The sequence below is a fragment of the Lutra lutra genome, chromosome 6 (genome assembly GCF_902655055.1).
Source record: "Lutra lutra chromosome 6, mLutLut1.2, whole genome shotgun sequence".
NCBI classification, from domain to species: domain Eukaryota; kingdom Metazoa; phylum Chordata; class Mammalia; order Carnivora; family Mustelidae; genus Lutra; species Lutra lutra.
Window position 1 is genome coordinate 90,361,014 of NC_062283.1, and position 27,187 is coordinate 90,388,200.

The 27,187-nt window shown below is 38.8% G+C and overlaps 1 protein-coding gene across 1 annotated transcript in view; it reads right to left on the reverse strand.

Annotated features, from left to right (window-relative positions):
* TXLNB (taxilin beta) overlaps positions 1 to 27,187 on the reverse strand; it is a 55,033-nt gene that overhangs the window by 10,213 nt on the left and 17,633 nt on the right. Inside the window, exons 4-8 of the mRNA XM_047732221.1 lie at positions 26,719 to 26,889; positions 22,798 to 22,992; positions 20,851 to 20,970; positions 16,832 to 16,906; positions 10,177 to 10,269 (exon numbers count right to left, since the gene is read on the reverse strand). Of these exons, the coding sequence (XP_047588177.1) occupies positions 10,177 to 10,269; positions 16,832 to 16,906; positions 20,851 to 20,970; positions 22,798 to 22,992; positions 26,719 to 26,889 (654 nt within the window). The remainder of the gene's footprint in view (positions 1 to 10,176; positions 10,270 to 16,831; positions 16,907 to 20,850; positions 20,971 to 22,797; positions 22,993 to 26,718; positions 26,890 to 27,187) is intronic.

The following is a 27,187-nucleotide window of genomic DNA, read 5'->3' on the forward strand; positions in this document are numbered from 1 at the left end:
TAAAGTCACCTACTATTATTGTATTATTGTCTCTGTGTTTCTTTGATTTTGTTATTAATTGGTTTATATAATTGGTTGCTCCCTTGTTGGGGCATAGATATTTAAAATTGTTAGATCTTCTTGTTAGACCATTTAAGTATGATATAGTGTCCTTCTCAACTCTTATTACATCTTTGGCTTAAATTCTAATTTATCTGATATAAGGATTGCCACCCCAGCTTTCTTTTGACATCCATTAGCATGGTAAATTGTTTTCCACCCCCTCACTTTAAATCGGGAAGTGTCTTTGGGTCTAAAATGAGTTTCTTGAATTTCTTTGAGTCTAAAATGAGTTTCTTGCAGACAACATATTGATAGGTCTTTTTTTTTTTTAAATCCATTCTGATACCTGTGTCTTTTTATTGGGACATTTAGCCCATTTACATTCAGGATAACAATTGAGAGATATGAATTTAGTGCCATTGTATTGCCTGTAAGGTGACAGTTATTGTATATCATCTCTGTTCCTTTCTGGTCTGTTACTTTTATGCTCTCTCTTTCCTATTGAAATATTGAAAGGACCCCTTTCAATATTTCCTGTAGGGCTGGTTTGGTGTTTGCAAATTCTTTTAGTTGTTGTTTGTCCTGGAAGCTTTTAATCTCTCATTCTATTTTCAATGACAGCCTACCTGGATATAGTATTCTTGGCTGTATATTCTTCTCGTTTAGTGCTCTGAATATATCTTGCCAGTCCTTTCTGGCCTGCCAGCTCTCTGTGGATAGGTCTGCTGCCAATCTAATAGTTCTAACATTGTATGTTATAGACCTCTTGTCCCAAGCTTCTTTCAGGATTTTTCTTTTTGTTACTGAGACTTGTTAGTTTTACTATTAGGTGATGTAGTGTTGACCTATTTTTTATTTATTTTGGGAGGTTCTCTGTGCCTCCTGGAGTTTGATGCTTGTTCCCTTCACCAAATTAGGGAAATTCTGTTATAATTTGCTCTGATATTTCTTCTGCCCCTCTCTCTTTTTCTTCTTCTTCTAGGATCCCAATTATTCTAATATTGTTTTGTCTTATGGTATCATTTGTCTCTCAGATTCTCCCTTTGTGGTCCAATAGTTGTTTATCTCTCTTTTTCTCAGCTTCTTTATTTTCCATCACTTGTTCTTTTATATCACTAATTATTTCTTCTGCTTCATTTATCCTAGCAGTAAGAGCTTCCATTTTTTATTGTCTGTCATTAAGAGCTTTTTGATTTCAACTTGGTTAGATTTTAGTTCTTTTATTTCTCCAGAAAGGGATTTTTTAGTATCTTCCAAGCTTATTTCGAGCCCAGCTATCACCTTGATATTCGTCATCTGACATCTTACTAATGTCCATATTGATTAGGTCCCTAGCTGTTGGTACTGCCTCTTGTTCTTTTTTCTAAGGTGAATTTTTCTGCCTTGTCATTTTATCCAGGTAAGAATAGATGAGTGAGAGAAAAAAATATTAAAAGGGTAGCAATGACTCCAGAAAAATATACACTAAACAAACTGGAAGAGACCTAAAACTGAGGGGTGAAGAAAGGAGGAGGAAAAAAAAATATATATATACATATATATATACACATACATACATACATACATACATATTAGACTGGTGAATAGAACAGGGCTACACACTTGATTTTGGGTGTATTTTGCTCTGTTAGAAGAAATTGCCTCCCAAAATTTTAAAGAAAGAAAAACATATGTATACAAAAATAAGGGTAAACATGATGATGGGATGGAATATGACTGTAAAGATGAAAATTAAAAAAAGATTCTAAAAAAGGAATTAATAAGAAGTTGGTTAAAAAAAGAAAAAAAGAAAAGAGGGAAGAATGTGATCAGGCTGGAGACTAGAACAAAGCCATGCACTAGATTTAGGGTATATTTTGATCTGTTAGAAGAAACTGTATCCCAAAATTTTAAAGAAAGAAAAACTTATATCCAAAAATAAGTTTAAATACAATGAAAAGATAGAATATGACTATAAGAATGAAAATTTAAGAAGATTTTTGAAAAGGTACTGATAAGATAAAATGGTTTAAAAATGTTAAAATATGGGTGCCTGGATGGCTCAGTGGGTTAAAACCTCTGCCTTCGGCTCAGGTCATGATCCCACAGTTCTGGGATCGAGCCCCGCATCGGGCTCTCTGCTCAGCAGGGAACCTGCTTCCTCCTGTCTCTCTGCCTGCCTCTCTGCCTACTTGTGATCTCTGTCTGTCAAATAAATAAATAAAATCTTAAAAAAAATAAAAACGTTAAAATAAGAAAGAGGAAAAATAAAAAAAAATAGAATAAGAAAAAAATTAAAAATTTAACTTTGAAAGACTAAAGAATCATGGGAAAGAAGCCATGAATTCTATGTGCTGTATTCCCATAGCTCTGAAGTTTTGCAGGTCTTATTGATTGGTGAACTTGGTCTTAGCTGGATGTTCTTGCTGATCTTCTGGGGGAGGGGCCTGTGCTCCAGATCACAGTTTAAGGTAACCCCAAGCTGAAAGCCCTCTCGCCCCCTGCTCCTTCTCTGCAGCCAGCTTCCCTGCTCTGATTCCTGGGTGCTCTGCTGCACTCAGACAGCACTGGTCTTTTTGTGATCCCATGGGTCCTGAGGCCACACTGCCCCCAGGAGGGCTCCACCCCTGCTTAGCCTCTGGAATGACATTTCTCAGTGGAGCAGATTCCTGAAAGTTCTGATTTTGTGCAGTGCTTCTCTACTGCTTGCTGGGAGCTGGCCCCTCCCCCCCGCAGTTTCTCTTCCCTATGTTGTCTCGGATTCACTTTTCCACACATCCTACCTTCTAGAAAGTGGTCAATTTTCTGTTCCTAGCATTGCTGTTCTTCTTTTCAATCTCCTGTTGAGTTTGTAGCTATTCAGGATGGTTTGATAACCATCTAGCTGAACTCCTGGGACCTGATGATATATATGTCTCCTCCTCTGCCATCTTGCTCCAATACTGATTGGGATTGTTTTCTTAATATCTCTTTCTGTAGATTCATTACTGGTGTAGAGAAATGCAACATATTCTGTGTGTTGATTTTATATTCTATGATTTTACTGAATTCGTTGATCATTTCTAGCAGTTTTTTGGTGGAGTCTTTTGGGTTTTCTATACATAGTGTCATGTCATCTGCAAATAGTGAATGTCTGACTTCTCCCTTTCTGATTTGGATGCGTTTTATATCCTTTTGCTGTCTGATGCCTGTGGCTAGGACTTCCAGTACTATGTTGAATAAAAGTGGTGAGAGTGGACATCTCTGTCTTGTTGCTGACTGTAGAGCAAAAGCTTTCAGTTTTTCCTCACTTAGGGTAATATTAGCTGTGGGTTTTCATATATGGCCTTTATTATGTTGAGGTATGTTCCTTCTGAACCTGCTTTGTTGAGGGTTTTTAGCATGAGTGGATGTTATACTTTGTCAAGTGCTTTTTCTGCATCTATTGAAATGATCATACATGTTTCTTGTCCTTTCTTTTGTTAATGTGATGTATCACATTGATTGCTTTGGAAATATTGAACCATCCTTGCAACACAGGAATAAATCCCACTTGATCATGGTGAATCATTTTTTTAAATGTATTGTTAGATTTGGTATGCTAATATTTTATTGAGAATTTCTTATCTGTGTTCATTGGAATGTTGGCCTGTAGTTCTTTTTTTTTTTTTTTTTTTTTTTTTTTTAGTGATGTCTTTATCTGGTTTTGGTATTGGGATAATGCTGGCTTTGTTGAATGAGTTTGGAAGTTTTTCTTCCTCTTCTATTTTTTGGAATAGTTTGAGAAGAATAGGTATTAACTTTTCTCTAAATGTTTGGTAGAATTTGGCTGTGAAACCATCTGGTCCAGACTTTTGTTTGTTGGGAGTTTTTTAGTTACTAATTCAATTTCTTTGGTGGTTATCAGTCTGCTTCTTCCTGTTTCAGTTTTGATAATTTATATGTTTCGAGGAATTTCTCCATTTTTCTTAGTTGTCCAATTTGTTGGCATATAGTTTTTCAGTGTTTTCTTATAATTGTTTGTATTTCTGTGGTGTTGGTTGTTATTTATCCTCTTTCATCTTTGATTTTACTTATTTGGGTCCTTTCTCTCTTGTTTTTGGTAAGTCTGGTTAGAGGTATATCAATTTTATTAATTTTTTCAAAGAACCAGCTCCAGCTTTCATTGGTCTATTCTATTGTTTTTTTAAGTTTCTAAATCATTTATTTGTGCTCTAATCTTTATTCTTATTATTAATTATATTAATTATTATTTTTAAAGAAAAGCAGACTACCACATGCAGCACCTCATTTGGATGTGTCTGGAGTCTTGGAAGCTTGACTACCCCACCTTTGCCTACTAATGGACCTTGAGAGCTTGTCTGGGTTCTAGCAGGGGAGTGCAACTGCTTGTATATCCTTGACTAAAGAATGTCCCTCTTCTATTGCGACACCTGCCTACCCAGCCAGATCCACTGAATCAACCTTCGTGATCGATGGGGTGATAGATGTTGCAGCCAGATCACCCTCACATCCTCTGCTCTAATCTTTATTATATTCTTCCTTCTTCAGGTGTTAGGCCTTTTTTGTTCTTTTTATAGCTCCTTTAGGTGTAAGATGAGGTTGTTTATCTGGTATTTTTCTCGCTTCTTGAGATAGGCTTGTACTGCTGTATACTTCCCTGTTACGACCACTTTTACCACATCCCAAAGGTTTTGGTTTCATTTTCATTTGTTTCCATGTATTTTGAAATTTCTTCTTTGATTTCCGGGTTGACCCATTCATTGTTCAGTAGACTGCTGTTTAAGTACATAGACATGTACTTATGGTCTTTCCAAATTTTTTCTTGTGTTTGACTTCATAGCACTGTGGTCAGAAAAGGTGCATGGAATGACTTCAATCTTTTTGTATTTATTGAGGCCTATTTTATGATCTAATATGTGCTCTATTCTGGAGAATGTTCCACATGCACTTGGAAAGAATATATATTCTGCTGTTTTAGGATGGAATGTTCTGAATATATCTGTTAAGCCCATCTGGTGTAGTGTTTCATTCAAAGCCACTGTTTCCTTGTATGTTTTCTGTTTAGATGATCTGTGCATTGATGTAACTTAAAGTCCCCTACTTTTTTTGTATTATTATTGATTACTTCCTTTATGTTTGTTATGAGTTGTTTTATATATTTGTGTGATTCTATGTTGGGTGTATAAATATTTACAATTATTATATCTTCTTGTTGGATTGTCCCATTTATTATTTATATAGAGCCCTTCTTTTTTTTTTTTTCTTGTTACAGTCTTTGTTTTATAGTCTAGTTGGTCTGATGCAACTTTTGTTACTCCAGCTTTCTTTTTTTTTTTTTTAAAGATTTTATTTATTTATTTGTCATAGAGAGAGAAGCGAGAGTGAGCACAGGCAGACAGAGTGGCAGGCAGAGGCAGAGGGAGAAGCAGGCTCGCTGCCAAGCAAGGAGCCCGATGTGGGACTCGATCCCAGGACGCTGGGATCATGACCTGAGCCGAAGGCAGCTGCTTAACCAACTGAGCCACCCAGGCGTCCCACTCCAGCTTTCTTTTGACATCCATTTGCATGATAAATATTTCTCCACCCCCTCACTTTCAATATGCAGGTGTTTTAGGTCTAAAATGAGTCTCTCGTAGGCAGAAGATAGATGGGTCTTGTTTTTTTAATCCATTCTGACTCCTGTGTCTTTTGATTGGAGCATTTAGTCCATTTACATTCAAAGAAATTATTGATAGATATGTATTTTTGCCATTTCGTTACTTGCTTTGTGGTTGTTTCTGGAGATTTTCTCTGATCCTTTGTTGTCTCTATCTTTCATGTTTTGCTGATTTTCTTTAGTGATATATTTGGATTTCTTCCTCTTTGTTCTTTGCATTTTATTAGTGATTTTTAAAAAAAGATTTTATTTATTTATTTGAGAGAGAGAGAGAGGTGTCACAGGTAGGCAGAGAGGCAGGCAGAGAGAGAGGGGGAAACAGGCTCCCCACTGAGCAGAGAGCCTGATGCGGGCCTTGATCCCAGACCCTGAGATCATGACCTGAGCTGAAGGCAGGGGCTTAACCCACTGAGCCACCCAGGAGCCCTATTAGTGATTTTTGATATATGATCATTACCATTAGGTTCATATATAACCTCTTCTGCAAATAGCAGTCTATATTAAGATGATGGTCATTCAGGATTGAACTCATTCTTTTCTCCTGTCCTTCCTACATTTTAGATATATGTTATTATATTTTATACCTTTTTAGTGAGAGTTCCTCAGTTGATTTTTATGGAAATACTCATTTTTACTGCTTTTGTGTTTCCTGCCTTTATACTCTCACTTTAGGTCTCACCTTTGGACTCAAAGAGTTACCTTTAATATTTCTTGCAGAGCTGGTTTAGGGGTCATGAACTTCTTTAGTTTCTGTTTGTCTTGGAAACTCTTTCTCTCTTTCCATTCTGAATGATAGCCTTCCTGGATTGCGTATTCTTAGGAGCAGATTTTTCCCATTTAGCACTTTGAATGTATCATGCCACTGTCTTCTGGCTTGCCAAGTTTCTGTTGAGAAAGCTCCAGCTAGCCTTATGGCTTTTTCTTTGTAAGTTAAGGACTTTGTTTTGCTGCTTTTTAAGATTTTTTTTTCTTTATCACTATATTTTGCAAATATGATTACAGTGTGTTTTGGTGTTGGCCTGCTTTTGTTTATTTTGATGAGAGTTCTCTGTGTCTCTTGGATCTGGGTATCTGCTTCCTTCCCCAGATTGGGGAGGTTTTCAGCTATTATTTCCTCAGATAAATTTTCTGTCCCCTTTTCTCTCTCTTCTTCTTCTGGGACTCCTATAATACAAATGTTATTATGTTTAATGGAGTCGCTGATTTCCCTAAGTTGATTCTTATGTTGCATGAGTCTTTTTTCTCTCTTTTGTTCAGCTTCTTTACTTTCCATTACTTTGTCTTCCAGGTCACTAATTTGTCCTTCTGCTTCTTCCAGCTTGATGTTCATTGCAACAAGCCTGTTTCCAATCTCATTTATTGTATTCTTCATCTCTGATTCTTTTCAAACTCTTTTATTTCTGTGGTTTGATGAGAAGATATCACTGGTGTCTTCTCTTCTTTTCTCAAGCCAGTGAGTATTCTTATGACTGTTGCTTTAAGTTCTCCATCAGGCATGTTACTTATATCTGTTTTGCTTGGGTCTCTGGCCGTGGTCTCATCTTATTCTTTCATTTTGGATTAATTTCTCCATCTTCACATTTTGTCTAAGTCTTCTTCTCAGTGTTATAAAGGCCAGTTATGTCTTCTGCTCCTGAAAGTAAGGGTCTTATAAAGCAAAGGTCATTTAGTGCCCAGAGCCTGGTGCTTCAGGGAAGGTCTCCAGTGTGTGCTGGAGTCTGTGCTGTGCTGCTTCCTGCAGGTGGCTCTGCATTTATGCTGAGAGGCAGAGGAGGAAAATGGTGCTGGCCAGTTCCTTTGTTCCTGGAGAGGTGTTTCAGTGAACGCTGCCCCTCAGGGACACACTCTGAGAAGAGTGAATAATCTCCTCACCGTGTGCCCCAGGTGCTCTTCACCATGTGCCCCAGGTGCTCTTCACATTGCTGTTTCCACATTGTCTGCCCTGGTTTTTTTGTGTGCTTCTCTCCAGCCAAGACTGCTGGCCTTAAAATTCCAAGCTTTAAGACCCGCTGGTTGCAAGAACTCACAAAATTTAGCCCCTCTCATTTTCCAAGCCCATGGCTTGGGGAAATGCTCTCCTTATGCACTCCCCTGTGTGCTCCTCTCTGTCACTCTCTCACCCTTCTCTATGACCACAGCTCTCTCTGTACTTCCTACATTCTTTGATGTGGCCCTCTTTTCCTTTTAGTTGTAGAGTTCATTCTGTCAGTCTTCAGGTCAATTTCTGGGGTATTTAGGATGGTTTGATAGCTATCTAGTTGTGTTTGTAGGATGACACGAACCTAGGATCCTCTTACTCCACTACCATCTTCCTGCTCCCTGTCTTTGCATTTGTAGAGTGTGGTGGGATTCATATAATGCGATTACGTGCATTATTAACTTCATTCTTGAAACAGTGTCATAAGGAAGGTTCTGTTTTCACCTCCACTGATCACTGGGGAAACTGAGGCTCAAAGAGGTGAAAGAATATTCAGGTGAGTTAGCAGAAGAGTGGGACTAGAGTATTTCATTCTATTTAATACAACATATGTGGAGTATCTGCTGGTCACCAGTAAGGAGCTGGGTATAGAAGATACAGAAGTTAATAAAATGAAGCCCCTCTTTTTTTTTTAACTTTTTTTTTTTTTTAAGATTTTATTTATTTATTTGACAGAGAGAGATCACAAGTAGGCAGAGAGGCAGGCAGAGAGAGAGAGAGGAGGAAGCAGGCTCCCTGCAGAGCAGAGAGCCCGATGCGGGGCTCGATCCCAGGACCCTGGGATCATGACCTGAGCCGAAGGCAGAGGCTTTAACCCACTGAGCCACCCAGGCGCCCCTGAAGCCCCTCTTTTTTGAGCCTGAAACTTTTTGTTGGATCTCTGCTCTGCTTGGACGAAGTGAAGGTCAGGCATGTAATCAGGTGCAGTTTCTCTGGATGAACCACACCTGGACACTTGCTGCTCTGTGCCTTGCTGTCTGAGGCTGTGTATGCCTGGAGGCCAGAGACTGGGCCCAGGCTGTTAGCCCCTGGGCTCTATAGAGAAGCTAGGAGAGCCTTGAATGGCTTTTAATTTTGAGCATCTTAACAAGTTAGTAGTTTAGATACTTTTTAAAGTCATCAACCTCTTCAAGAATTTGATGAAATCTATGGAACCACATTCAAAGAAATACAATATGCACATCAGTGTGTGTGTGTGTGTGTGTGTGTGTGTGCGCGCGCGTGCGCGCGCGCTAATTCTCAAGTTGACTTTAAAAGTCTATAAATAAATTCCAGATTAAAAGTTCCTGTTTTAATATTTATTCCAATCTCAAAAATAATTTTGAAATAAGCAAAAACACTTTTCTACTCTAATATTTATTCTAGTCTTAACACTCCAGAGTGAAAAAAAAGATTTTTGAAAAACAGAGCCATTCTGGAGTGAATAAGTTATAATTTTAACAAGTATTCACCTATTTATGTTGGTTCACTGAATTGTGAAATTTATTATATAATTTTAAGAAAAAAAAATTTAAATTTTATTTATTTATTAGAGAGAGTGAGCAAGTGAGAGAGCATGAGCAGAGGGAGAGGGAGAAGCAGACTACCTGCTAAACAGAGAGCCTGATGTGGGCCTTGATCCCAGGATTCTGGGATTATGATCTGAGCTGAAGGCAGATGCTTAATTGACTGTGCCACCCAGGTGCCCCAAGAAAATGTCTTTAAAAGGATGCTTTGTGCACTTGAAAAAAGTTAATGCCAGTGCCTGTTAAGAAACACAGTTCTGGTACCGATTTTATTTTGGGAAAATATTATATTGAATAAAATTTAAACATTATGTCTAATAATAATATTTAGCACCTTATATTTGTAAAAGATTATAAGAAAGTTTAAAACCCTTTAAAGGCACATTAATTTGTATTTGAACTTCACAATCTTGTGAAATAGGAAACGGAAATGGTATCTTAATGTGTAGATAAGAAAAATAAAATTGGAAGGAAGTTAAGTGGATAGTCTAGTGCTACTTGAGGAGTGACAACACACCTAGAATTTGAATTCAGGCTTCCTTCTCAATCAAGGCACTGTCAATTATAACGTACTACACATATTCTCTTCTAAGAAGGATTGCATGAAATGGTTTTTCTATTCTAAAATTCTCCTGTTGCATATTTTTATGAAAGTTGTTTTTTCAATCTCTAAAAATAAGATTAAAAAAAAAATCGTATAAACAATATAATGTTAAATTGCCAGCTCTTGTCCCCCCCCACCACCCCTTAGCTCTCCATGGCCTAGAAAAGGAAAATATTCTTTCTCAGAGTGAAAATGTATTTTAGTGTTTCTGGACTCTTTCTGAGATTAATTCATCAGAAAAATACTTACCAATAAAAAATACAGTCTAAATCTTATTTGCATGTATAAATGTTTCATTACTTTAGGAAATGCACTGAAGTATCTTAATGAGAGAAAAATACCCCCCCCAAAATACCCAAAAAACCCCAAAGGAGAATTGCCTGTCAAAGTAGAAAATGTCAGGATTTTGTGGGGGATAAGTAATACTCACTTTATCCATTTCTTGTTTGAAAGTGGCAAACACCTCATTGCTTTTTGTTAGTGTGTTCTGGAACTCTTCAAATCTTCCAGAGTAGAGGGTAAGCTGTAAATACGGAAAAAAGTGGATCCATTTTAGGGTTGCTTTCAGAATGCTTCCAGAACAAAACAACATGTCATTGTTCATTATTTGAGAAGGAAAAATGACTTAAGGGAATTCTCAATACAATATTAGTAGTATATTCAATTCTTTTATTTACTATGAGAATAACCTAAGTCAGTGAGTATGACTGAAGTACATTTTTAAGGAAAAATGAAAAAATAACATGTGTCATCGCCATTTCATTATATCATAACTTTTATCAACAAACTTTTATTGAGCACTGAACATACGTATTGACTCTATGTACAAAAACATTTAACACGTGACTACTGTTTTTGAGAGTCTTGCGCTCCTGATAGGAAGATAGTCTCAAAGACAGCTTGACTGTGGAATAGTGAATACAAAGTGCCAGCTCCATTAAGGATAGTGCCAGTCAGAGAAGGAAGTGAACATGGCAGGTGATCATGTGAGCCATGTTTTTGTGGAGAAGGCAAGCCTTACACTTACCCAGAGTGTGAACGTATATGAATGAAAAGAAGTGGTAGAGAAGGTGGACCAGAGACGGGTGGCTGCCATTATACAGCTTGGTCCACACTGAGCAGCCGCCATTTACATTTTAGTCAAGTTGGTTTTGTATGTTTATGAATACAGTGTTCTAGCCAATAGCAGTTAAATGTCCCTTTTCATCAAAATCTGTTTATTATACCAGTTTTCTACAGATGGAAAGAATGAGTCTTGAGGAAGGAATGCCTTTTCTAATATGCATACAATACTAGACATCATATGGGTTAGGGTTGGCAAGTGTGTGGCTCACCATGGGAGTGGTACCTTGTACCTCTATCCACATCCTTATTCCAAGGCTTGTGTTTGTGGTAGGAATAAAGCAGGGCAGGGAAGGAGAGTGTGTTGCTAGTGACAGTAATGTAATAATAAAATGTTGTTTTCAAAAATGATTTTAGAATAACATGCTTTGAATGAGTGGAGATTTAATATAGATGGTACATGTTAGTAAAGCCTGCATTTTCAAATGAGTATTTGGTACTGTTGGATGCTTGGAGCAGCTCCAACTCCTCAAATGGGCACCAGATGACTAGCTGGTGGTACTTGTGACACTGTCATTTCAAAAGCAGAAAAAAACGAATGATTGGAAGCCAATAGATTGGAGAGTTCTCAGTCTTGGGGGTGAGAGGTAGAGAGAGTATGGGACTCTACTCCTAGAACCCAGAAAATCTGCTTATCTAGAATGGCTTATTCTCAAATGTTTTAGAATAGCAGAGCTTTTACCATAGTAAACAAGAACAATGAAATGATAATATAAAACCTCTCCACGGGATAAATTTTTCCAAAGTCAAACAGTGGCTGACCATCACCTTAAAATCACACCTTAACTCTGTGAATATGTGACAGGACAACTCTAGTGGCCTAAAATTTGTTTCTCATGATTCCTTGGCACACAGGTTAAAGAAGCCTGGGTAAAGGAGCATCAGGGAAGTCATGGCCAGGAAGGTACACCAGGGTTTTACACACACACACACACACACACACACACACACAGCACATAAGATAATCCTTACGCGTTAACTCATTATGTGCAATGCATTCTTGACCTATTCTATTCAATTCTGGGTTTTGTTTGTTTGTTTGTTTGTTTGTTTTTTCCCAAAGTACTGGCTGGGATCCACTGAGTTGATTTCGGGGCCCCGAGTAGGTCAAGACCTGTAATCTGAGAATAAGCTTGTATGGGACTGGCTACCTACACTGTACATGATCTAGTGGTCTAGGGTGGGAACAGCTACTCCAGGATGATCTTCTTCACCTTCTATTGCAAAATCCGTTCCTTTGCATTCTTGGTCCTATCTCCTGTTAGGCTTCTTTTTCTGGCTTTCTCTCCTTTCTTTTCCACACTGCTCAATAATTCCTGCAGAGTTACAGGAGGGTGGCAGATATTCCAGTCTACTGGGCAGGTCCTCCCAAACCCACTCTTGCAGCCCTGGAGTCGCAGGCCGCCCACAGGAGGAGCAGGAGTGCATGTGCTGTCTACCTCCTGGGCACAACATTGTCAGTATCAGCAGGGACAGCTGCGCCCAGCTTCGTCAGCTTCTGCCCTTCCTTTGGGCAGAACGCTCTTTCGGGTGTATACGTTGGGCAGATTTTGTTTCCCTTCCTCTTGTTTTCTTGTGGGATGGAGACGGCAGACACACCCCGAGTGCCAGGAAGTGGTGTCTCATTTCATTACCCCTTCTCCTGGCTTTTTTCTAGGGACTGCTTTTTTCCCCCCCCTCAACTTTCTTTCTTTCTTTTTAAATTACATGTAATATAAGATTTGCCATCTCAGTTATTTTAAGTGCACAGTTCAGTATTGTTACTTCTATTCACGTTGTTGTGTAACCGATTTCCAGAACTGTTTCATCTTGCAAAACTGAAACTCAACACCCATGAAACAGTTAAAGTCCTCGTTTCCCTTCTTAGAACTATTTTTCATACTCAGCTTTTCTTCCTATTTGACCTCTTTGTTGTAGGTGGCAAAAGCTGTGTGGATTATACTTTTCTCAGGTAGCCAACTCTAAGGCTCTTTACTTACACTAACTAAAAAGGGGCACTTCCTGTTTACTTTATGCCAGTTTGCTTGGTAGTACCTCCCCTCTCACTACTATGCTGACATGGTGCATGTTTGGTTTCATGTGTCATATGCCTACTCTTATTTTGGTATTTCAGAGAGGCATGGAAGGGACATCCAGAGGTCATCCACAGTACTTCTGCCAGAGGCAGAAATAGAACCAAACCATTTTAGGGTCAGTAATAACAACAATTGCTCCAACATTTTCACTTTTAAGTGAGTGAGCAACACACACCTTCTTTTGGTGGAGCACCAAATTTTAATGACAAACTTTCATAGCATATAGGAAACAGAAGCGTATCTAGGAATCGTTTTAGCAAACCTGTGAGATTTGGTTTGGAAACAAGTCCAGTTATTATAGTAGTTGCAGAATAATCTCCTCTCATCCTCTCTACAGAAGGTGAGGAATTCAGGGTTTAAAGGCTATGATTACTGTCTTTAACAATTTACTCGGTGATCTTCCCCCTTGGGCGGTATTTTTGTGGCTGCGTCATTAGTATTGCTGACTTTCCACATCCACCATCTTCATTTGTATCGATCCAGTGAACACTCTATTTGTAGTGACAATTGCATCCCATTGATCATTTCTGACATTTACTCTGTTGCCTTGGTTTGTATAATTGAGAGCCAGACATCCCTTCCCTAAGTGAAAACCATGCCCCAAACTGGCAAGCTGTTGTTTTACGGCTGAAAGTTACTTTGTCTAGTAAAACACAATCTGTCCTTGTTATTTCCCTTGCTCAGACCATAGAAGTGGTCTCAATGGACTTAAGACCTTTGTCTTTGACCACCCTGCTCCTTCAAAGAAACTGTAAAACCAAAGGAAGTGTTCAAAGGCTAAGCATACTGACCTGTGGTAGATTTTGTTTCTCAAGGTTTAAAGGTTTTAAAAATATAATGTTGCTACTTTTCAAGAAGAACTTTAAACATGATTTGACATAGGGCTTGGGGACCTCTATATTCTTCTTGAAGATTAAGTTATTACTGGAGTTTGGGAAAGTGCCTTGAAGACAAGAGACATACAAGGGAGGGTCCTTGCAGAGAACCCACATGATGGAAAGTAGAGGATAAGTCAAGGTTAACCTAGCTTGGGGCCACATAGCTTCAACCCTGGAAGTTCTCTGCCTTCAAGAACTAGAGCCGGACAGGGTCTGGAGATCCTCTTTTCCAGGTGTTCTTCAATTTTTTTTTGCCCCTACAGACTCCTTTTGTCTCATACATCCCTATGTAGATCCTTACCTATGAAATAATAGTTGTATTAGCTCATACACTAATTGTTAGCATTTTTTTTTTAAAGATTTCATTTATTTATTTGTCAGGGACAGAGGGAGAGAGAGCGAGTGAGCACAGGCAGACAGAGAGGCAGGCAGAGGCAGAGGGAGAAGCAGGTTCCCTGCCGAGCAAGGAGCCCGATGTGGAACTCGATCCCAGGACACTGGGATCATGACCTGAGCCGAAGGCAGCCGCTTAACCAACTGAGCCACCCAGGCATCCCAATTGTTAGCATTTTAATTAAAATTACCATTATCACTAGATTGCAAATTTAATTAGGTAGGGATTTTTGATTCTCTTATTGACTAGTTAACTAGTCCAACTCCAATACCTAGAATCTTGCTGAGCACTGAGTGGGTACTCAATCAATACTGGTTGAATTAATTATACTTCTTATAGGCCAGGCATGGAGCTAAGTGCTTTGCATGCATAACTTGAAAACAAATTGCGTATATTACATATTCATTTACTCATTTTCCTTTTATAAACTTAACCAAACACGTGAATAATTGCCATCCATAGCTGCTGAGGGAGTGCTGATAGAATGTGAAAAACAACTATATGTTAGACAGTAGCTGATGCCTTGTATGCTGTTATGTTTTGGAAATACTGAAAATTGATGAGGCTCCCAGAGGTCGGAGAACTCCAGCTTGGGGTCACTGATGTATTACAGTATTCTTGTTTTATGGACAAATAAATTTAGGTGTAGAGAGGTTCAGATGAATTGCACAAGATCAGACAAATTCTGAGCAGAAGAGCCAGGACTCTGATCTTGGTCCCTGCACTCAGTCACTCAGTCCAGTACTGAGGGACAAGCAAGGAACATGGGCACATCTAAAACCCCTGGTAGAAGCTTTTTCGAATTTGAGGGGGTATTGGTGGGATATTGGATCACACCTTTATGTTTTATTCTACAGGTCTTTAAATGCCTAGACGCCAGCTGAAGACATGACTCTAGCCCAGAGTCTAGTGGTATTAAACTACCCTTCTAAGGTTCATTATCACCATTTAGTATAGAGGAGTAGAGATTGCTTGTCATGAACAATGAAGAGCTTCAAATATCATCTATTGTACCCCTCAAGGCTCTGTTGTTGCGAATGGGGCAGAGACAGGGCCAGGAGCCCCGCCCTGATTCTTTGGACTGTCTCCAAGACTGTGAGGTCACACCTCCTCTCCTCCTGCCCACTTCTGGTTAGAGTGACCACTGCCTACCACTCATCCCACAACCGTGATGTGGTGGCTCTGTACTAACCTAAAGGATGAGCTTGAGTTGTAACTCTAGAGTTGAGTCTTTTAACTCTGGATCCTTTGATTTTATTGAGAGTAGGAAACATGCTTCAAATTCCTATGTAATCAGTATTTAAAAACGATTTTGATGGGTTATTTTATATTACTGAGGGAAAACAATTATCGTTGCTTTTGGTTCATACACTGGAAAAGTCTGCTTTAGGAAGTTTAGATATGAAAATGCTATCTGTGTTTTTATCTGCAGTGATAAGATTTGTGATTTTGTCTCTTTTCTTATTTGCTTCTTTTTTTAAAAAAAAGATTTTATTTATTTGGCAGACAGAGATAACAAATAGGCAGAGAGGCAGGCAGAGAGAGAGAAAGGGAAGGAAGGAAGCTCTCCACTGAGCAGAGAGCCCGATGTGGGGCTCAATCCCAGGATACTGGGATCATGACCTGAGCTGAAGACAGAGGTTTTAACCCATTGAGCCACCCAGGTCCCCTCTTATTTGCTTCTTTAAAAATGAACAAGTATCCATTGAACTTGTTCATTCAGGCAATGAACAAGTTTTTTTGGTTTTGTTTTTTATAGTGAATAAAGATATAGCAGTCTGCACTTAAACATTTGCAAGTGAATTACGCAAATCTGAAATTAACGCTGCCCAGCTTGGAAGGCTTGTGATTTCCCCACGTTTTGTGAGTTTATTTGTTCTCTGGGACTTATAGTCCTTGTAGCACTGGGACTCCCAGTGGGGGAGCTAGCACCACTCTATAGCTCAGCCCTGGGATGCTGGAACACGACATCTGGAACACGACAGGGAACGTTTGCCGGAAGGGCAGAGCCCCGGGGGCATGGAAAGGATGGATAGAATCATCTGTTGCCTGAGGCTTTATTCTTGAGTCTGAAATAGGAATTCCTGCAGTCTCCTCAGAACACACACATGACATCACAAAGCCAAATCAAAATTGTTCCCTACTTGTCTGTTGTTCCTAGTCATTAACCACTGTCAAGTCCAACTTCTGATAGCACAAAACTTTGGTGCTGACTTTATTTTTCTAATTTCCTTTTGTTATAAATCATATCTAATAAGCAAGGATATTCTAGATGGTGCATTTGATCAGTTTACATTTTATTCTTGCTTTAGTAGGGTAATAGGGAGGAGAGAGAGAGGATGTTTTATGAACAGATAGGCAGGAACCTGGACACCAGCTCATTCCAATTGGCCATCTCAGGGCCCTCACTTGTGTGTCAGCAAACCATCTGACTGGATGTTGTGTGGAGCATTTATTTTTCTTAGAGATAATATTGTGCTTTTCTTTTTATTTTAAAATAATAAATACAAAGTTAGGGTTCATTTCTAATTCCTGTACCCCCCGGCCCTGCCACACATGAGGCCTGGTACAGACTAGCTTTGCTTCATACCCCATGCATTGTTGTCCCCCCTTCACCTGAGCCTGTAGGACTGTCTCTTGTTCCTTCAGCACTTTGGCCTGAAGTTTCCACTCTGCTGCCTGGTTCAGCAACTGTGAGGAGAGAGAATGCATGGAAAGACTGTCAAATTGCCCTTTACATTACCATGTGGTGATAATTGTGTCTAAAACTTAATGACTTGCTAACTAACCCTCTTAAGTAATTTTTGGGCAACTTTGCAAAGTATCTAGGAAAGCTAAGAAAGCAGCTAAACAGTTGGATTCTCCACTGAAAATCTGTGGTTCTAATGGATAAAAAAGAGAAAAATAACCTACAACTCAAGCACGAATCACACAAAACTTAACCTCCCACCAAATTCTGGAACCTCCTCTAGCAATCCTGTTCAACCATCATCCAGCCTCTGCTCAGACATTTCCAGAACACCTCCACCTGGATTATTGGGGTGTGAAGCTGTTTCTTTAGAGTAAACTCAAAGTTGTCCTCCTAGACAATGGTTCTCCACCACTGCATGCATCAGAATCTGCTAAGGAGCATGATAAAAAGTAGATCCTTCTCAAACACTGTCAACTGGGAAGTACAGGGTGTGATTACAGTCTATAGTGAGAGCAAATCCCCAAGACAGTTTGGATGTTGGTGTTCCATGGATTACATTTTGAGAAACACTGGGTTAGAATTTTGACCTATTATGCCAAATCTTATAGAAGATTAACTCAGTAAGTCTTATCCCTCTTCCAGGAGGCAGCCTTTCAAATACAACCAAGGCCCTCATATCAAAGATAGAATTGGGAGCTGATGGGTTGAATTGAAAATGCTGTTCTAGGTATAAAAATCACACACACATATGTAAGACATGTTATTTTTGGAGTGCCTGGGCGGCTCAGTCAGTTAAGTACCTGACTTTTGATTTTGGTTCAGGTCAGGATTTCTGGGTTGTGAGGTGGAGCCCTGCATTAGTCTCTGCACTCAGTGGGAGTATGATTCTTCCTTCTCCCTCTGGCCCTCCCACTGCTTGTGCTCTCTCACTCCAATAAGGAAAGAAAGAAAGAAAGAAAGAAAGAAAGAAAGAAAGAAAGAAAGAAAGAAAGAAAGAAAAAAAGACACCTATCTTTATAAAAATAAAAAAATGTTATTTCAACTTAAGATGCCTATTTATTTGTTTTGATAGAGGGCTGCGGTCTTTGTTTGGGGTATGGGTCTTCTGATTGGAATTCAGAGAAGCTTTTTGTTGTTTGTTTTGTTTTTATAAAAATTATGTCCATAATGTGCCACATACAATTTATATATATATATATTTTTTACTTTTTAAAACAATAGTACTAGAACCTACAGACCTAAAGGTATTGCAAAGAAGCTTGATTGGGTAATTCTCTGGAGTTGTAGAGCTTTCTCCCAGTCTTTCATAGCTACTCCCACTCCAAAAATAACATGTTTTGTGCTATTTGTCTACATTTAGTCTTTCAAAGCCTTACGCATAGTTTTCATAGAAACGGTTCTTTCTTTTCACACTTATATTTCATCAGTTTCTTTGTCATTCTGTTGGTTTTCATAATACCAAAGCAAGAATAACTGAAAGAAAAGGTTTGGGAGCAAAGAGCTGATTCTTGGTCACTGCCATCTTACTTAACCTGGGAACCCATGTATAGACACTCAAGTGGCTGTCTAGGCACAGGATTCAACATGCTGTGGGCATCTTTAGTGTGTTTACAGAGAGAATGATGGACATCATGGATTAATCTGGCTCGTCAATTAGGTGGCCATCAGCTTATGAAGTTTCTAGTATATATGAAGACAGGCTGATTTATTTATTTCTTTTTCTTTGCTCCTGTTTTTAAAAATGCCCACTTTTTGCAATCAGAACAAAAACCAATAAGGTCATCATTTTAAAAAAAACTTGGAAGCATCTTTTTTAGTATTCAAATTTATCTTTTTCTCTTGGCTCAACCTCTCCATTTGTAAAATGGATTCTATCTGTTCCTCTATGCCTCTCAGCGAGCTATGAAGGTTAATTGTTATAGGAGTGAAATCAACCCATCCAATGGAGGGCTGGGGCAGATGTGGAGTCCAAGACCTGTAGGCTCCTCTCTGGCCATCTGATCCCCTGCTTCACTGAGCAGGCTGAGGAGCCCAGTGGTGACTGGTGGTTCCCTGACCAAGAGAGAAGAAGGTGGCTGCCTGTTCCGCTTGGGATGAAAGAAACTTCCAGCTCTGACTTGATATTTCACTGCTTTCAATAAGAAGCATCACAGCTGGAACCTGAAGAACTGAGGGGGCTACTTTTTTTGGCCTCAAATCTGCTGCTTTGCTAAATGAGGGTAGGAAAAAAGTGTACCACGCTAGTTTCTTGCTAAGGCTAGGTCACTTCAAAACTGCCCCTAGTCTCTTTCAAACGAAGCTCTGCCTAGTTATTCTTCTGTCAGGTCTTAGGTTATATATCAAAGATACTGCTATCCTGAAGGGAGCATAGTTTGCCCAAGAGGATAATTATGCCGATGGTGGCATATCAATTTTCTTGGATTCTGATTAATAATTAGATGCTTTATTTCTTATTTTGAGAGCCAGTTGTAGGTGGACTTAACATCATACTTTTTTAAAAGGTTTTATTTATTTGAGAGAGAGTGAGAGCAAGAGGGATCACAGAGGGAGAGAGAGAAGCAGACTCGCTGCTGAGCAGGGAGTGTGATGTAGGACCTGATCCCACCACCCTGGGATCATGACCTGAACTGAAGGCAGATACTTAACTGACTGAACCACTCAGGTGCCCCAACTTAACCTTTTTTATTAAGAGCCCATGGACTTCTGATTTGAGATTATTTAGTGTCCATCACGTTATGTTCTCTAAAATTCGTCCTTTGTTGCTATGTTTGGAAACTGAAGTTATGATTAAATTACTCTTCTAACAAACTGAAGTGATTCTAGTCTGGTTTTAGGTAATTGCAGAGTTTGTGATCAGTTGTTAAATGGCCAAATTTGAATGATTGGTCCACTGATTGCATTTTAAATCTCTCTCCCCAGCGACAGACACACACTTCGATGCATGCCTCTGAAACACACCTCTGAGTATGATGTACAATCACAGAGCTTAGGTTTTGGAGATAGACACACTGGAGATGTGATGTGTTGGAAGTGTGACCAACACATCTTGATCACTTAGCAGTGTGTGACCTTAAATAAGTCACATATCTTCTATGAGCCTTAGTTCTTGCATCAGCAGAATGGCCCTACAGCTGTTTTCAGAATGTTTGGAATTAGTGAGATGTCATTAAAAGCCACCACTCAGTTTCTTAAAACCCAACCTCAGAAGCCATCCCTGACTGTTCCCTTTCCTCACTGTCACCATCTTCAATTCAGAGCACTGACTGTTGGTTTTGCACTGAAAACTTCTATCCATGTCCAGCTCCCCAACTGGACATTGCCATGTCCCCAACCCAAGCCACCATCAGGCTTCTTCCATATTGCTGGAGTAGGCTCCTTGTCCCTCTTCAATTCATTTTCCATCCAGAAGCCAAGGTCATCTGTTAACAGATGCAAGGCAGATCATGTTATTTCCATAGCTAAAACTACCTAGACTTTCTCAGTATGTTTAGGGTAAAATCCAAACTACTTTATAGCTTAAAAAGCTATAAAACTTGGCCACTGGTCACCCCATCTAGAGTAGCTCCCTCCTGCCCCTTTTCAGTTCCCCATTTCCCTAATAGTACCAATTATTGTCTGAAATTTTCCTTCACTTTTGCTTGTTTATTGCCTGTCTTGTCTTAGTTAGATTCTAGTCTCCGTGTTGGGATATGGCCTTCTTGGTCTTGCTCACTGCTATCCCCCCGCACCTAGGATGATGGTTAGTATAAGACAGGTATGGATGCATGATGATTTTATGTCAAAAACCATGTAGGTACCGTGCCTTCTGTGGGCTGGCCAATGTAGTTCTCTGGGGAAGCTCAGCTCCCTCCATCAGTTTAGTGCTCTGTGACTGTGGTCAAAAACAACTTTCCCAGAGGTTCTCTGACCCCCAAGTACACCAGATAAGCCCACTGATAAGTACATATTCCTTCTCGCGTTTGTGTCGCTCCTCGGCTTCCTTCATCATTTCTTGGGCCTGTTCCAGTTTTGCATCCACCAGCTTCTGCTGCAGTTCTCTGTGTTTAAATATTTTGTCCAGATGCTAAGAGAAAAGAAATGGCAAGTAGCAAGCTTGACTTAATTATTGGTGCTGAGAAATGTAAGATAAAAAAGTAATATCAACACACATGTTTTATAGGTTTTGAGATTTAAAGAAAAGGGAGGTGGATGTGAATAAATGCACTGGCATCACTTATGGCTTTGTATAAAATCATAAATTAGTAAACCCCCTTGCCTGCATTGAGCGCTATGCAAAGTAGTGGCTACAAAATGTTGAGGTGCAGAGTTCAGTAATGTTAGCTCCAGAAGCTCCCAACTTTGTCTAAATGTAGCAACTACTAAGTATAATGCTGCTTATTATGCTAGAGGGCAGACTGATGTATATTGCAAGAGCTATAGCACCATCACTCAGTATTTTGGCAATTTCTAAAACTGGTTTTAATCATATTCATATAATTTATCATAGTGAATTCTCTACCACATTCTTGTCTCAAGGGTTGTGAGGCAGCTCTGGGGGGGACCAGTCTGTGGCCCAGGGTCTGGGACTGAGGGGTAACCCCTCCCCACTTCAACTCTGTTGCTCTGGTGAGCAAGACAAAAGCCAAGGGTCATGGATGAATTGATATGCAAATGTGCTCCTACCTCCTCTACATCTTTTGACCTCTCGCCTAGCTTAGTGAAGAGAAGCTTCAAATTCTACTTCAGTGTAAATTTCTTGGTCATTAGGAGGTCCCACTGACAAGAGGACCTATGGAATTCTAGCCTTGGGGCTTATCTAGAACCAATCTCAAGAATGTACAACTCGTCTACTAGGCCATTCTTATCTGGGAATCTCTCTGAAGAGTACGGAAATTTTTTTTTTTTTTTTTTAAGCTTCTTCCCTTTTGCTTTGCTTGAACCTCCACTCTGGAGTAGGATTGATTTTGGTGACAAGGTAAAATGGTAGCATGGTATTTTGGCTTACTGTGAGGGACTTCTTGGTTTACCTAACCATTGTTTCTGTGTGCAATTGGCTCAGTTTTTCTCTTGAAAAAATCTTAGCATGTTGTCAACAGAGCCACTCTGATTATGTTCTGTGATATTTAAGGCAGACTTTTAAAATTTGGGTGGGATGGGGTAAATAATATGATATATAAAAACCCTGAGAAGGCTTCTGGAGTCTTAAAAATATATTAAATATTAAGATACAATTTTGGAATAATAAAATATCCTCATAGTCTTCCTAATGTAAAATACTGAGAATAAAACTCTTTTGGCTTTTGTGACTATAGGTAAGTGATTTAATCTCAACCTCTACTTCCCACCCATATAATGTGGATATGGTATTATCTAATGCATAAGATTGTTGAAACAATGAAATGACATATTGTATGTAAAGTATAGTACTCAGCAACTTTCCTAGCACAAACTCAGTGCTGAATAAGTAATACCATTAATATTATAATTATTATATTATTAATACTACTATTGGTTTGTGGGACATATAGAACACACACCGTGTAGATGACATTTAGATGACACGATGATTCTTAAGAAGGAGACTGTGAGATATTTCCTGGCTCTGTAGAAAGTGTTTTTAAAAAGCTGAGAAATACTATTTTCAAAGGTAACTGTGCTCATGGCCTACTACTTCCTATTTATTGCCTTTGCTTTGCAGTGATTCCAGTTTTAGAGAAATCCCATATGGCTTTCAGCCAGGTATTTTGCAATACCACCTGTTTTTATTTTGTCTAGTAAAAGAAATCCAATCCTAAACATTAAACAATTGAGAGGGCCGGCCATAACTTTCTTATTAACCAAGTCCCCCACCTTCAGAGCCCAGATCTGGATCTATATATAGTGCTCCTAAGTTGTTTGATGTGGTTCTCACCTCCTCTCTGAGCTCATACTGATCAATGATGCTTTTCAGTTTCTCTGCAAGCTCTGTGTTCTCCTGACACAGCTTCATATTTCTCTCACTCTGCTGTTCAATCTGGGCCTGGATATCCGTCAGAGTGGTCTGGAAATGACTTGTGATCTCCTTCCTTTTCTCTTCTTCCTCTCGTGCCCGCTGAAGGGTTTCCTCCTGTGGATAAAAAGCAAAGTTTCTTGTTATTCTGGTTTATGTGCATCCAGGTTTATAGAACTCAGGGTTAGGTAAGTGAAAGGAGATCAGTGTGGAGGATTAAGCAGGACATTTTTTCTGTTCTCTGGCGCTAAACTTGCTCAGGCCCAAAATAAATATATGAGGATAAGTTTCAGTTGTAAATACACAGTTGCCCAGAGAAGGTGCAATGAGGGTCTTGAACTTAACAGTTAGTGATGAATAGGCTTGTTTTAAAGATGACGGGTCTCCCATTGAGGGCTGAGTTCCTATACTATACCAATTTCTATCAAACATGCAGTAGGTGGGTTTTGATCTCTTGGCTGTGGCCTGGAAAAAAGGCCACTGATTGTTGAGACAGATCCTGTGTTACCTTAGTTTGGTATAGAAAGAAGAATAATAGATCTTATATTCCTTTATTAAAAAAAAAAACTATGGCATGTTAAACACATAATTGTATTATCCAAGTTTTGTAAATACAATGGATCACAATATTAAACTTTTTCTTAGTAAGAAAAACTTTCATCAGCAAGCTTGAAAAGAAAACAAATTTAGCTAAATAGCTATAGATCAATTTTAGCAATTCAGGAATGTAAAAGGAAATCTTAGAAAATTTGCTGGATATTTTATTTCTGAAAGAACAATCAGGCCATGTGTCACATAGGGTAACTGAAATGTTCAATATAGATTTTGAATCTGAAAGCAATTTTAAGTTCCAAATTTTCTTTAACTCTCAAATGAAACATCTAATTTCCCCCTCTTCAAGAATTGGAAATTAACTTTTATATCATTTCTGTTCTCTTTTCTCCTAAATCAAAACCCTCCCTTCATTGCTAACTACCAACAATGTGCCCAAATTTCCCCCATATCTATATTGAGAATTATTTGCTTTGTGATGATTCCTCTCATTCTTTTAGAATCAAAGGGTTTAATCTTGCTATATCATACCAAAGATAGAGACACTGCTGAAAAATGATATAGGCATTTTAGGATGCCTTTCAGTTCTGACTAATTGTTATTATGAAAGCTTGCTTCATGGTTGGCAAGTAAAATTATACTGCATTTAGTTGCCTTCTGTGATCAAATTATGTAATAGGATTTTTAAAAAGAAATAAATGATTTAAATAGAAGTAATTGTGCAAATCCTTATTATGATAGTAGAATAATGTGATCAAAATAAAAACTGATGCTAAGAATTATGCTGTGAAAATACATTAACTTACCATTAGGTATCCTCTTTCCTCTACAGTATTAACATATTCTCCTACTCCAATAAATCTCCTGATATCTGAATCATAATTAAGTCACAAAACCATTTCTTAGGGGTATTATAGGAAATACCCACACTTTCTAATCTGAAGATATTAACTGAGATGTTATTTCCCTGATCTTTGTATGCCAACACTCACTATATATATTTCACTAAGCATTATTATAGCCATTTGCTAAGAGTCATTGAATATATATATGATAGCGATTGTCTCCTTACTGCTTTAGCTTAGCTTAGAAGTCAACAGGTTTCTGTACATTGACTTTGTATCCTGCCACGTTGCTGAATTGTTGTATGAGTTCTAGTAGTTTGGGGGTGGAGTCTTTTGGGTTTTCCATATAAAGAATCATGTCATCTGAGAAGAGAGAGAGTTTGACTTCTTCATTGCCAATTTGGATACCTTTTATTTCTCTTTGTTGTCTGATTGCTGTTGCTAGGACTTCTAATACTATGTTGAACAAGAGTGGTTGAGAGTGGGCATCCTTGTCGTGTTCCTGATTTCAACGGGAAGGCTGAGAGCTTTTTCCCATTGAGGATGATATTTGCTGTGGGTCTTTCATAGATAGATTTTATGAAGTTCAGGAATGTTCCCTCTATCCCTATACTTTGAAGCGTTTTAATCAGGAACGGATGCTGGATTTTGTCAAATGCTTTTTCTGCATCAATTGAGAGGACCATGTGGTTCTTCTCTCTTCTCTTATGGATTTGTTCTATCACATTGATTGATTTGCGAATGTTGAACCATCCTTGTAACCCAGGGATGAATCCCACCTGGTCATGGTGGATAATCTTTTTAATGTGCTGTTGGATCCTGTTTGCTAGGATCTTGTTGAGAATCTTAGCATCCATATTCATCAGTGATATTGGTCTGAAATTCTCCTTTTTGGTGTGGTCTTTGCCTGGTTTGGGGATCAGGGTAATGCTGGCTTCATAGAAAGAGTCTGGAAGTTTTCCTTCTGCTTCAATTTTTTGAAACAGCTTCAGGAGAATAGGTGTTATTTCTTCTTTGAAAGTTTAGTAGAATTCCCCAGGGAATCCGTCAGGTCCTGGGCTCTTGTTTTTTGGGAGGTTTTTGATCACTGCTTCAATCTCGTTACTAGATATCAGTCTATTCAGGTTGTCAATTTCTTCCTGGTTCAATTTTGGGAGTTTATTGTTTTCCAGGAATGCATCTATTTCATCTAGGTTGCTTAGCTTATTGGCATATAACTGTTGATAATAACTTCTGATGATTGTTTCTACTTCCTTGGTGTTAGTTGTGATCTCTCCCTTTTCATTCATAATTTTATTAATTTGGGCTTTCTCTCTTTTCTTTTGGATTAGTGTGGACAATGGTTTATTGATCTTATTGATGCTTTCAAAAAACCAGCTTCTAGTTTCATTGATACGTTCTACTGTATCTCTGGTTTCTGCCTCATTGATCTCTGCTCTAATCTTGATTATTTCCTTAACCTGCATTTCTGACTGTCCCCAGAGCAATGACTGAATCGATGCCAGATGCCCTTCTCCTACAACTTGTGATCTAAGAGTTATAGTTCATCAGGCTGGCCTTCTACTTCCCAGACATCAGAAACCAATCTGGAATATGAAGAGCCATGATTCTCTTCTAGTTTTCTTCCCAACCCTGTTGTGCAGACTCAGCAGTGATCTTAATCTCTCGCTTCTTAAAGGATCTCCTTCTAAACACATGTAATAATAACTATCTCATGGAAATGTTGGTGTCTAATTAATTATTGTTTGTCAAAACCTTTGAGATCTTCAACGGGAAAGGAGATTGTGGATGCCTGTAGTATTATCTTGGAGAGCCCTGATTCTTGCTTCATTGAATGGAGCTAGCGTCTATGTGTAATCAAATTAGGCACACTGCTACAAGCTTATGCTGTAATTAATGAAATCCATGCAGACTGAATGAAGTGATCAGTCCATTATCTTTAGATTGAATAATTAAGTCTGAAGAGCTTCAGTGGTTTTCCAAGTAGTTTCTTTTTCAGCTGACTATTGACTTTTTGGCTCTCAATCTTGCTGTCTAATGTCAGTTAGGTTTATGTCCATTTTTCTTGTGTCGTGCAGATTTCATTATAATACAAAAACTGTTATAGTTTTACAAATTTGTATTTTAAACAGTAGAGCTGAGTCTTACCTTAAGTAATAAAACAAACTTGAAGTAATAAAAAAGCAAGGGGGATGGCACACATTTTATTGGGAGCCTGCTCTGGGTCAGGTACTACAGAGCACTGTATGTATATGACCTCATTTAATTTTTCCCTGGCCACACAGTAATATAATACAATCCCCATTTTAGGGATGAGAAAACAGCTTTGGGGAGTTAAAATAACTTATTGAAGGTCAGAAACTCATGCTCTTTCCATGAGTGGGAGAAGCCTGTGTCTATGCAGCATGCCAAAAAGTGTGTTTTTCAGAGCGGTGGTGATACATACCTTCAGTGTCTTGTTGTGTCTCTGCAACTCCCGGCATAGACTCTCCAGTTTGCTTCTTGCGAGGATAGCTCTGCTGTGCTCGCTTTGTAACTGGTCCTTTTCCTTTTGGATTTGTACCTGTTTCTTTTGTAAGAGCTTTAACTTCTTTTGCTCAGTGCGGTGTTCGTCCAGCTAGACACAAGGGGTGCAAACATAAAAGAAAATGTCAGGAATCGCTTTTGAGTTGACAGAAAAGCAGCAAAAGAGGAAATACCGAAAGACCATTCTGTGGTTGTTGGAAACATTTTTTTTTTTTGTTATCGTGGCCAGCCATCTGCAATCAAATAAACCTCATAAATGGGACTTTGCGATACTTGTAGATACAGCTTTTAGAACATATCATTTATAGCTTTTCCCTTATCACTATAACAATCCCCTTCTTATTCTGATCTTCTTTTTGGTGGTCAGAAATAATTTCCTTTCTCTTGAG